Source organism: Phalacrocorax aristotelis, chromosome 2 (assembly GCF_949628215.1).
Source record: "Phalacrocorax aristotelis chromosome 2, bGulAri2.1, whole genome shotgun sequence".
In the NCBI taxonomy this organism is placed as follows: Eukaryota; Metazoa; Chordata; class Aves; order Suliformes; family Phalacrocoracidae; genus Phalacrocorax; species Phalacrocorax aristotelis.
Window position 1 is genome coordinate 144,445,297 of NC_134277.1, and position 13,052 is coordinate 144,458,348.

The 13,052-nt window shown below is 36.8% G+C and overlaps 1 protein-coding gene across 5 annotated transcripts in view; it reads left to right on the forward strand.

Moving 5' to 3' along the window:
* Window positions 1-13,052, forward strand: part of VPS13B (vacuolar protein sorting 13 homolog B) — a 486,846-nt gene that overhangs the window by 404,037 nt on the left and 69,757 nt on the right. For all 5 annotated transcript variants that reach the window (XM_075085497.1, XM_075085494.1, XM_075085496.1 and 2 more), the window contains exons 38-39: window positions 499-706; window positions 1,045-1,229. In XM_075085497.1, coding sequence (XP_074941598.1) covers window positions 499-706; window positions 1,045-1,229 — 393 coding nt within the window. The remainder of the gene's footprint in view (window positions 1-498; window positions 707-1,044; window positions 1,230-13,052) is intronic.

Consider the following 13,052-nt stretch of genomic DNA (forward strand, 5'->3'; position numbering starts at 1 on the left):
TCTAATCATCTTCTTTGCTGTGTCACTTACTCAGTTTTTAATGAATTCCAGGATTCCACTTTTGGAGTAACATGCTTTTTGAACAGTTTAAAATTTGCATCTTTAATGTTGGGTTTTTTTGGTCATATTTTAAACTGCAAAACCTGTGACCAGTCCTACCAGTATGTACCGCACTCAGCTCAAAGTTCTTGCATATCACTTTTAACTTCTGTACTCTTCCAGACAGCATCAGTATCAATTGTAAGTGGTAAGAATTAATGCTTTCCTTCGAATGATAAAAAGAACAAATTTACCAAATGATTTTGTAGAGATCTCTTGTTGTTCCTGTTCATTACTTTCACATTAAATACACTTGCAAGCAATTAAGGTATAAGTAGAGCAGGCTGAAAGCCATATAAAGTTCTGGTTGTTTTGGGGAGACTTTTTCTTTCAAAAATTACTAAATATTTGTATGTAACTTTTTGCCTTTTCTCTTTCTTTTACTATTTTTTTTTAAAGGTTTTCTGGGGTCAAGAGCATTTGAACTGTTTAGTTCTTCTCCAGGAACTGCTGTGGCAGTACCTCACTAAAAAGAGCAGTGCAGAGACATTGATATCTGAACATACACACCCCACTCGTTTTTCTATGGGAAGGAGTCAGGCCTCAAAAACTGAGCATACCTCAGATGATCTGAGAACAGGCCTGTTCCAGTATATACAAGATGCAGGTAAGAAGAATATTATTGCTCTCTTCTTTTTTTTTTTTTTTTTTTAATTCTAAAGTAAATACAGTAGTAACCTATTAAAGATTACTTGCCTCTTTACAATGAATACTTTACTTTTTTGGAAAAGCAATTTAGAAGACATCTGCTGGAATGAAAAAAAAAAAGTACTTTTTTGATTTCTTTCCATTAAGCTGTAATCTTTTAAAAGTCAGGGAAATTGCTTTTTTATTTTCTCTCCTTTTGATCCTGAGGGGTTTATTTTTAACTACTTTGGTCTCATAAACCAGCATGTTTCTTTCTAGAAATTATATAACAGATTATAGCTTGCTTTCATTTGACAGAAGCAGAAAAACTGCCCAGTGCCTATGAAGTTGTGTTTTACAATGAAACTGAGGATAGTCCGGGAATGATGTTGTGGAGATATCCAGAACCCAGAGTGCTCACTCTTGTAAGAATTAACCCTGTTCCTTTTAATACCACTGAAGACCCAGATATTAGCACTGCTGACCTTGGAGATGTTCTTCAGGTGGGTAATGAGCGTTTCCTACTTCATTAACAAAAGAAAACATTATTGCTGTGAAGTGAATGTTTTCAAACTTAGATTTATTAAAAATGAGCCCAAAACAAATGTCAGGAGCTCTATAAAATCAATAGGAGGTGAATTCCACAGCTTGAGCACATCATTAGTTTTAAAACTACTTGAGCAAACCTTTTAAACACTTACCTGTAAAGTTTTTCCATGACATAATAAGCTATAGCCAAACTTACCAGTTCTGATCTGCCAGCATGCAGAGTTTTTACTCTGTCTTCCTATGATTTCATCCATCAGCCATCTGAAAGACTTCATTTGATTTTAAACTGAAACACGTGAGGAAGGACCTGGTCTGAAATTGCGAAGATTCAGTAGAATCATTGAACTAAAATCTCCACTCCAGCCATCCTCTCCAGTGTCTGTGATGGCAGATGGCTGTGCTGCTTCTAGCAAGAGCCACAGGGTAGAGAGAAAGAATCTATTTTCTCTTGTTTTGATTTGAGAGGGTTTAAGTGGGAAGTCCAGTTTGACTTTGTAAGATCGTGGAACTCCCCTTCAAAGGAGGGTTGAGTGCTGCAGCTGTGCGGCTCTGAGCCCCAGAAATACACCATGCCGCACAAATACACTGATCCTTAACTCTGAGGATTTTTGCTTTCTAAAATACACAATCAGGTAGTTACATTCTCTCCTGTCTAATGTAATTAATCTTTATAAATTCACTTACTCCTTGCATATCTCTCTTGATTTTTGCTCAATTTTAGTTTTGTTAATATCAGGGGGGGTTTTATTACAAATTTGATCTGTCTTTTTTTTTTAATTTGAATCTGCTTGTTAATCAGAATAGTGTTGTGAGTCAAGGGAAATCAATATCTCCCAATTCTTCCTATCTGTTCAGAAATGTTGAATTATATTTTGTTATTGTTATAACTTTTAAAATTGCATTTAAAATTGAATTACGCACCAAGATGCTTTGAATTATGGATAAGTAGGACAATCTTCCTCAGATAAATGGATTAGTGTTATTACCATGCACGTACTGTTAGTGAGATCATGTAAGTGTCCTGCCAATTTCTTTGCCCTCTAGACAGCCAAATGTCAGCTCCTATCAGTTATATGAAAATTAAAATTAAATGGGAAAAAAATCAGCTCCACTTGGCATGAGGTTTGAATCAAAGATCAAAATTGTGTTATTGTATGCTGCCTTGATGACCCTATTAGGTTGCTATGAAAGCCCGCAATTTGCCTTCTTTCAGGATGGTATTTTCAGAGCAGAGCACATCGAGAGTTTGGTATAATTACATTAAGCTCCCATTATAGATAACAGATATCATGAACATAATATATGTGCTTGCATAATAATATGACCCTGGACAGGGGGAATATCAGTTCTTCAAGTGGGCATACGCAGCTGGACTTCTAGTAGCGCACATGTTCTACTGCTTTGTGCTTCCATGCTACGGTCTAGAGAAAAGAAGGTAGTTGCAATCCTCTTTCATTTCCCCTGCAATTGCATCAGACAGCATGATAGAAACCGGGAAACACTCAGCTACCAGCATTCAGAATCTTTCACCTTCTACTGGTCTTCATGTAATCCTTCAGATTTGCATTTAATCTTATACACTGACCGCAGAGAACTGTTTCCATCAGTCTCGTTTTAAGTTTGTGGTCAAGCATCCCTGTATAGCTTCCCTCTGATCCTTGATGCTTTTTACTGTGGCACACTCACTTCTTAAGGTCTGTCAATTTTATGATTAATTAATTCTTAGTAGTCTTATATTTCTACCTTGGGCTTACAATTACAAGGGAGGAGATGAAAGATATAGACAAATTACAGAACATCTATTCAAAAACTGTGCTCTTGGGCACATGGCGTGCAGAAATGCCTACAAGAGGATCCACATTTTGGTAGTGGGCCATTAATTATGGCAGTAACTGTTGCCTCGCTCTAGGTGGTGATTTATCCCATTTTCCAGAAACAGCCACGCACCTACACAGAGCAGCTCTGCACAATGTAGATGAACAGCCATTTTAAACATGGACAGTATGCAATTTTTAATTAGTCTAACATAGATATGTGGGTGGAATAAGTAATAGAGAGTCAATTTTCAAATTCTTTAGGTAAACGACATTTACCAAATAGTCATCTAAAACTTTAGGTTCTGATTTAAATTAATCAGGAAGCCTTTCATCAGCTCCGCTCTTTTCCCCATATGGATATATGTCTGTTTCTTAATATACTGTGTATTTAGTGCATATGGAAAATTCACAAAATACAAAGAGGAAAAAGACAAAACATCACTTTTACTTTATTCTTTTCTTGACATGAAACATTAGAGGGACATCTGCAAGCCAAAGACTTCAGCTTTTTTGAAAAAAAGATCTAAATTTAAAGACAGTAATGGTATCAAAGTATATTAAAAATATATTCTAAAAACTTTCCCAGGATTGTGTATATGTTCAAATGCTAGGAGGACCCATAATGTCACCAGCTGTGTTACCAGTCTCTCTTAATCCTTTACTTCACATAAATCCAGGCAAAGGTACACTTTTGTAGTTTGTCTTGAATTAAAGTTTGCCAGTTGCATGTTCTTTCTTTCCGAGTAAGTTGCTGTGACATTTCATCTAGCTTTCTATCTTTGTTAAATTTATACCATTTTAATCATGGGTAGGTTTTAGAAGTCTCTTTGGTTTTATAGCTATTCTCCAAATTCCTGGAACTTGCAAAAGCTTCACCATAAACAGGATTTTTCTAGATATTGAAGTTGTGTGTCAATTGCTGTGGCCAAAGATAAGTGAACAGCTTCAGATTATAAGAGTTGATATGAACTATATTGTTTCTGTAATACCTTACCTTACTGCTCCCAAGCTCTTGTCCCAAGAGCTTATTGTCTTGTGCTTTTGCTTGTGTTGTTGCAAAGGTAAGCAGTTTCACTGGTCAAGTTTCTAATATTTTACTTTCTTACAATCCCAACATTATTGCTTTTATTTGTGGGGGGAAAAGGAAGGACTGATGTTTCTGCAGTGGAGCTGTTGCGTGTTCTTTAGTGATTTGAAATGGAAGTTTGATCTATTTGTTTGAAGAAAATGAGAGAAAATTCTAGATGCACTTGTAAGAAACTGCATCAGGATTGTATTTCTTTTGGGAGATTGAGAGTATCTGAACTTGTTCTTCCTGTTTACTGGACATTGCGGCCCCTTTCTATTTAATTTTTAATCTCCCATTGTCCCATTTTCACATGCTACAAATGTTCTTTGGCTCTATGTGATTTACCGTGCCTTCAGATAACTAGTATTTGATGAAACACTTTTAGACTTCCCTGGTGCCCCTTCTTAATTTTTTAAGGCGTTCCTGTTTAGTGAGATAAGGTGTTTCTTACCCTCAAGTACCAAAGCCGCTGTCTGGCATCACTTCTAGCCCTTTTGACCTGGAGACCTTTTCTTATATTACACCCCTTGTGTCTACATCACTGCCAAGATCTTTTCTGAATATGCCTTCTCAAGACCATTTTAAAGTTTATATAGTAGTATTTTCAAGTTCTTACTAATGAAGAAAGTACATACACAGGAATTATTTTTGGAACACAAAATCAGTGAAGTGAAGCAAAAATCAGTTTGCCACTGTGCTTACAAGTGTTTTGGGTGCAACCTTGTATAGCTAACTGAAAAAAAAAGTTAATACTGGGTTCTGTACCAAGAAAGAGATGCGATATGGATGTAGAATATTCCCCAGTCTTTTATACTGAACATCTTCCTAGTTCCTTGATCAAAACTATGAACTCTTGGCTGACCAATCAGCATCTGTTTCATTTCGACTAACGGTTGTCTGTTTCCAAAGTTGTGAGATTTTTTCGATCAGTGTTTAGAAAGCTCTAGATACAGCTAAATAGCTTGGTACAGGTCAATGTTGGATGAAGGAATATACACACAAGAGCAGTATTTTCATTTTCTCTTAAGAAGAAAAGGTAAATGGGCTGTCTTGTCCAACTAACATGATAAATATTGCTCTAAGCCACCACTAATGTACCCCTTGTATAAAGCGGATCTACAGATAAGACCTTGGTACAGATAAGGCAGCAACTCAAATGTTGGTAAAGGCATACCCTTTTGATCTTGGCTACTGCTAAGACTATTTTTAAAATACATGGAGAATAAAAATCATATTCCACTGATAAAGCCACTTAAGCAATGCATATTTCATAAGACTGAAGTGTTGAGTCAATCTAATATCATGAAATCCAGGGTAATCCATTACTGCCCGAATCAACAAGGGCAAAGGGTAGAACGGTGTTGGTGTGAGAATCATATTCACACCTCAGGAGCAAAGTCCAAACGTGGACAAATGTCACAAAATTAATTCAAAAGATAGTAAGATGAAGTAGGGTCCTGGTTCTGGCTGGGATAGAGTTAATTTTCTACGTAGTAGCTGGTATAGTGCTATATGTTGGATTTAGTATGAGAATAATGTTGATAACACCCTGATGTTTTAGTTGTTGCTAAGTAGTGTTTATACTAATCAAGGACTTTTCAGCTTCATGCTCTGCCAGGTGCACAAGAAGCTGGGAGAGCCAGGACAGCTGACCCAGAATGGTCAAAGAGTATTCTGTACCATATGACATCATGCTCAATATATAAACTGGGGAGGCCAGGGGCAGTGATCGCTGCTCGGGGACAGGCTGGGCATTGGTCAGCAGATGGTGAGCAATTGCACTGTGCATCACTGTTTTGTATATTCTTTTGTCATCATTGTTATTGTTGCTGCTGTTATTATTATTTTCTCTTCCTTTGCTGTCCTATTAAACTGTCCTTATTTCAACCCACAGTTTTTACAGTTGTGTTTTTTTTCGCAATTCTCTCTCCCATCCCACCAGGGTGGGAGGGGTCTGAGGGTGAGCCAGCAGCTGTATAGTGCTTAGTTGCCATCTGGGGTTAAACCATGACAATTAGCATATTGATATTGGTACCTCAAAAAGGGCACTCTCTGATACAACACATGAAACCTAAATCATTCAAGTAGATTGCTGACAAGAGAAAGCCTTGTGGTTGAAGATAAGTGGCTGAGTAACTTTAAAAGCCTATTTTATTATGTACTTAAAGAAACTATGTACACAAAACCAGAGAGACAAAGCCTACTGTTCTTGCTCCAAGACAGTTACTGTTACATTTAGGACACTCTCTTGTGCAGATAATTTTTATAGTAAAAATTTTGCAGATATTTATAGATTTGTCTCAGCAAATATTCACATGTGAAGTCTTAAGGTATGCTTCAGTTTCCCAGTTTAACAGTAAACTATGTTCTATGAGGCAACCAACTTGTCATCATAGGGCAACAGGTCCTTTATTTGCTTTATGACATTCTTGTTTCATAGCAGTTAAAGTTGGAATCTGTTGGTGGTGATGATTCTCATTCTTGTGAATCTGTCCATAATAGGTTTTCCACTGAGGACTTTGAAGCATGATAATAGCCTTCAAGGAGAATATGTTTTATAAGGTATATAGAAATGTCTCCTGCAGGGATATCAGAGTTGTAGAAGATACATGAGCAGCTCAGGAACAGAACTGTGCTAGACATTCCAAACTGCAGAGGAAAGGTTTCATAGTCTCTCTCCTCATCTCCCAAATGATGAGAACATTGGCTTGAGCTGGTTACAAGGACAGCTGAAAGAGAATTCGTGGCTATTTCCTCCATCCTGATTGTTCCAGTTGCTTTGGAAATACGGCATTAGGAAGAAAGGAGTAAGAGCAATTTCTAATTCCAAACAATAGTTTATGGTTATGCAAATAATGCCACTGTCCCAGAACATAAAGAATAATTAAAGAAGAATATATTCCACACCATAACAAGGGAGCATATTTCAGAGCTCTCATGTAATGCTAAATTCAGCCATGCTTATACAGTTCGTTAGATCTGCCAGGTTGCAGTAGTTGAGAAAGGGTAAGAGTTCCTAATTTCTGTGGTATTTTTACAGTTTGAAGCAGGGAGTTGCAGAAATAAAATTCTGTTAGTGATTCAGTCGTGACTTTCAAATTGTAGAGATTCAATAGGAGTTGGCTACATTTAGGCATTTAAACTCAAAGGAAGTTCTGCTGGGTATCTGTGCTGTGGGGCTTAAAACTGCTTGCACTATGCTTCTAGTTTCCCAAAGTCTTCCTGTGTCTTCCTGGAGTCTTGAGAATCTCAGGTTTACATTTGCCTTTGCCTCTGATTAGCCTGTGTTGTTTTACTCTTCTGATTTCATCTGGGCCACGTTTTTATATCATTTATCTTTACCAAGAACAAGGTTGACAGGTTTGGGTTGGTAGGGGAGAGAGCAAAGACTGGGAGGGGCTCACCAAGATAGGAGAGCAATCTGTATGTCATCAAGGAAGTATTCTGCTTTTCTGTGCAAGCAGGTGAACAGGGCGTACAAATGATTTCTTGTACAGCTGGAGGCCAGTTTTAGCTAGTGAACTTGTTACAGAGATGCTTAGTGTTTGTCATTCCATTGTACAGTCATCTTTCCAATAAGGGATATTGCTGGCACTGACCATATATCAAACAAAAAGCTATGTATTGTCACAAGAGCGTTTACGCAAGTGGCCATGGATTTAAAAGGTGGAGAAAACCAGATTTTTCTAATCAAAGTGATCATATAATGCGTAGTGCTCTGAATTCTGAGCTCTCTGATTTATTTAAGCTGCATCACCAACACAGACTTGAAATTCTTTCTGCTGGATTGTCATCCAGTGAGAGATACAAGCTGTTAAAGCTTACAAAACAAAAGGAAGATAACCTATAACATTTGTTCATTTCTCCGTATGACGCTAAAATGAAATATCTACTGAGCTATAACCCTGACAGGTTTTTGTATTTGAGGACGTTTCCCTTGTGTACCTGCCAGGATTCCTATTGCATGCAAGTGTAGTCAGCATTATAACAGCTGATGAAAAGATCAATGTGTGCTGTCTCCTTTTTTGGCCCTTCTCCTCTATATAGTGGTGATTAAATTAACCAGATCTGAAGGTCTGCTGGAGAAAATTAGGGCAGTGAGTATAGTTCTGAGGTTGCAAGGGCTTAACAGATATTTAATAATTACAGACTAGGTAAATAAAACCACTCCGGTAAAATTCACTCAGAGCATTTGCTGGGATGGTGAAACCTCTTTTAGGAGAATGTAAAATATTTCCAACTTCAAAAGGTGAGGATTCAAAAAATTGTTGTTGCATTGCCGTATATGCTTATGCTATTTAAATAAAGCATTTGCAAACTCTGCAGACTGGAATCTGATTTTTTCAACACTGTCAGCCAATGAACAGTCATTTTCTAACACCTTGTGGTTGTTTAAACAGTGGCTTAAGGAAGCAAGAGCTTAAGAATGACTGACATTAGACCTACTGTAAGTCATTATTCCAGGAAAGATTTGACATGACAGTCAACAGGAAAAGAATTACGGTCATTGTCAAAGACATTAGTTTTCCCTTTTAACAGAGAATACCTCATTTTTGGCTGGCTCTGCTTCCTTTTTACTTTTCATTCCCTGATGGGGCTACAGTGTTCAGCTGGGCATTTGAGACTTTGGGAAGTGAGGTTTTTGGGAAGCCACAAATTTTATTCATGTTTGATTTATTACTTACATTCCCAAAGCAACAACTGTTTTGGAAATCCAGATGATTTGTGTGTGACAGGTTAGTGATTTAAGTTCATAGTGTTAATAGATAATAAGCTGTAAAGTTCAACTGTGCTTATCGATAAATGTGGTGGTTTGCAAATTTTTGAACCTACTGCCATGTAGATCAGTACTGCCTTCAGATAATCAGGCTTTTTAGATGGACAGTGAAATAATTTGTCTAGCTGTTGTGAATTGCTCAGAAGGCAGATTTGGTGCTTTGGCTGGAATTCTGCCTTTTAAAACTTACATTTCTTGTTAATTCTACCTTTTGATGTTACTCATAATGACTGTACTAGTCATACTACTGTTACACATAGACCGTATACGGTGTTTTTATGATCTCTCCACTGTGTGAAGAGTTGCAACAATTTGAAACACAACAATACAGTATAATTATAGAGTAATCTGATCGTAAACTAAAACTGTAACGAATGCATTTTATTCTAATGTAGGTAACTGCTTTCCCATCAGTAGAAGCAGTGTTTACATCCATGCATGTGTACAAAAATGGATGCAGGTCTTCATGTGAGCAACTGGTCTGTTTAAGAAGGCTGAAGGCTTGCTTGTAGCCTGAGCCACTTACACTTCACATGATCTGGATGTGAGCAAGTTTGTGGTGCTGGGCAGAGTTTGGAACATATTTTCCGAAGTTAAGGCTCTGACTGTTAATGATAAACATTGTCTTCATTTTCTTGCAAGGAAGGAAGCTGGGGTAAAGGAGTTGCAGTGTTACAGGGTGAGTCTTAAGCAGATGTTGAAACAGAGCCTGTTCTCTTTAGAAATTCCATCTTTAAACATTATTTGTGAACTTCCTTGCCTGAGAGTAAGATTATCTCAGACTTTACTATTTTGTTACCATATTTTGTGTGGATAATCCTAATTATTTTGCTGTGTGATCTTAGTGTTCACTGCATTGAGATGAGACAGTATCGTTTGGCCAACAGTTTCTGTGCAGTCTGCAGGGAGTTAAGCGTAACTTGTTGGGAATGTTAATGGAAGTTGTGCATAATTTGCCTGTGCATCACACTGAAATTTACCCTTTGGGGTTACTGAGCCAGTGAAAATTCTACCGGGTGCCAGAGGACTGACGAAACCATCAGATTATCTTAATGACAGATTTATACTCTCCTCGTGTTCTGTACTTTTCAGATTTTGTAACTCTGATTTATGAAATTTTGCAAACCAAAGTCCTTCCTGCTGTACGCTGAGCTTGTGGCACTTCTTGTTGGAGTCAGGCTTTACTGTGGTGAGAATATGTGGTCAAAATAGCCCATATACCGAAAATTACGCTGTACTTTATGTATTAATAGACTGCTACCCTCAGTCCCAGAGGTGACTACATTTCAACACCGCAGTGCTTATATTATTAATAAATACTGAAGCTTATAAAATGAAAAGCCTTAAATAAAATGTGGAAGATTGTTCCTGTATCAGGAAAAGAGAATAAGGAGTATTGCAAGAAGTAGGTCAGTCCCTAACATCAGCTCTCCTATCTATATACTTTTGTTTCTCAATACTTGCAACAAAAAATTAAGACCCTAATAAATTAATAAAATACTGTTGCTTGTGCTGTTAGAAAAGCAAGTGATCTTCACATAAACTTGGTCTCCAGAATAACAGTTAGTAGAATAAAATGGGTTTGACACTTAATAGTATATCCATTTTCCTGTTTAAAAAGTCCTGCAGAAATCTTCTCAGTTATAGCATAGTGCTGTTCTGTGCTTTCTTAACAAAAGCTGTTAGTGTGTTTAGAGTAATTTCTCCATAATGAAAAAAGCCAGTATCTGTGACAGATTACATTACTGTACACACCTGCATTTGCTCTGAACCTGCTAGCCTGATAAATTGATAAGATAAGTTGGTCACATGTTGTTTTAAAAAGGCCAAGAACATAGTTCCTAATAAAAGAATGCTACATATTTCTTCTAAAAGGTTAAAAAGCATTTCTCAGGGCTCTTAAATTACCATATTCTGATACCAAGGGAAAATAAAACCTGGGCTTAGAGTCTTGTTTGTACTTAGAGGGCTTTCCGGACAGGAAGGCAGTCTTGATGCAATTCAGTAAGCCACAATACCAGTGGGGCATTACAGGTGAAAAATTTGCAGCTGTACCCCTCACCACAATGTATTACAACTGTACAGTGGAATATTTCCTGTACAGAAATAGGGCTTGGTTAACTTTGTTTCCCAAGAGTAGATCACATTAAAATGTTATAAAATCATGATTTCCTGCATTTGAATACTTGTGGTTTCTCAACTGGTTCCAATATTACAAAGGGTTTTTTATAGCTTCTATTAGTTGAAGATGTATAGAAGCTTTTTTTCCAAAGTCAGCTAAAAGGCAGTTATGTATTTTTAAAGAACAATTTCTCTCAGAAGACAGGAGTTTTCTTTCACATCTCTCTATTATAACTCTATTTAATATTTATTTTATAAACTGCAGTACAGCTGTAAATTTAAATAAACTGAAATAAATACACTAATAGGACCATAAATAAATTTGTTAAATGGAGTTGAAAGAGCTGAGGTATACATTATTACTCAGAAAGCAAAATAGTAGTTACTTTTGTTATTCAGCCAAATACCTCAGTATGGATAGGGGGAAAAAATAAATTAAGCAGATATTGCATATTCAATTTTAAAGTGATTATTTACAATTTAAATGTTCTAGCTTTAAGGCCAAAATTTGTTAAACCAAATGCCAAGAGAAGTAAAACAAATTCTGTGGTGAAAATTGAGAGGGCATCATAGTGGAATAATTTCTACTACCCAAAATATACGGGTACGTAACACATCAAAATGGTGTCAAAAAGTACAGAAAACAATAATAAAAATACAAAGGAGATTATGGGGGGGGGGACACGACAGCAAATGCTTTGTACAGCTAGAATGTTTTTAATCCCAGTACTGCTGCTAGTCCTAATACTACTAATAGTAGGTTAAGTTTTTACCTCACTGTAAACCACCGCATCTTTTTTTCTTATTTGGATCTTCATACAAAGGGAACACTGGTGGTCTGTAGCTGTGCCAGGGGAGGCTGTTTTCCACACTGATATGATACAATCTTAGCCTTGAGGAAGGCTAAAAAAATGTTATCCAGCGGGCAGTTCAGTTTGTAGCACAATTTCACAGTGTCAATCATATAAGATAAACAGGAATGCGGATGTTGAAGTATCCTACAGTTGTCCAAGATGTCGTTCCACTGGTCAGATTGGATTGTGTATGTTGTGTGAACAGGCGCATTATGGAGATTTTATTCTATTTAATATTAATTTTGTTTTGAGCATATTTTCTATAGAATATATTTTTCTGCAGGGCTTTGTGCTATTTTTATATAAATAATACTTCAAAATCAAATTTAAAAGCAATGTTCTTGGTAGTTATTGCCAAGAATTTTTCCCTAATAAAAATCTGGATCAAGCTTTTTATTTCCTACTTCTGTTCACCTAATGGGAGAATTGTATTTTTAAGGCAGTTGGCCCTTAAACAGTAAAATATCCTAATAACAAAATAGCTTTATTACAGAGCAATCAGTTTATTCAGGCTCAGGAAGCTGGAGTTAAAATCTCAGCATGGGTTGGCGTCTGACACAAAGTGCTAGTTTGTATTGTATTCTGCCTCTCCTTCACTTAGGTGGCCCAGCTCAGAGAAGATAAAACACACACATGCTTCCTGTCTTCTGTGTGCGTTTTCTTGTACAGTAGTTGTTTCTGGAACAAGGATAACTTCAGTTCCAAGAGGAAGCGCCCACCATCTGAGGGGCTGAGATTCAAGAAATGAACATTTAGACTGTAGAAGCTTATTTTCTAGCAAAAACATGAATCAAAAGGAAGTATTGCTGAAAGCAACATTAAGCACATTCTTCTGTAACCCAGCTGTTAATATCTTTCATTGTTTCTCAGCTGGACAAGATGTATTTTGCAACCTAAGAGATTTGCGTGTGTATAGTGAATGCTCCCATCTTTTATATTGAGTTTAAAAATAATGTGCTCCAGTATTTAAGTAATAATATAATAACACTTTTTTTGTACCCTTCATGTTCAGTACCTCAAACCAGTAGGCAGGTGGCTGTAGCTTTTTCCTAGAGACAAAAAAAGTCTGTGAAAATGATGGAATTAGCTAAGAAATTATTTCAATTATTTCTATCCGAAATGGCAATGGTGTCTGTGTC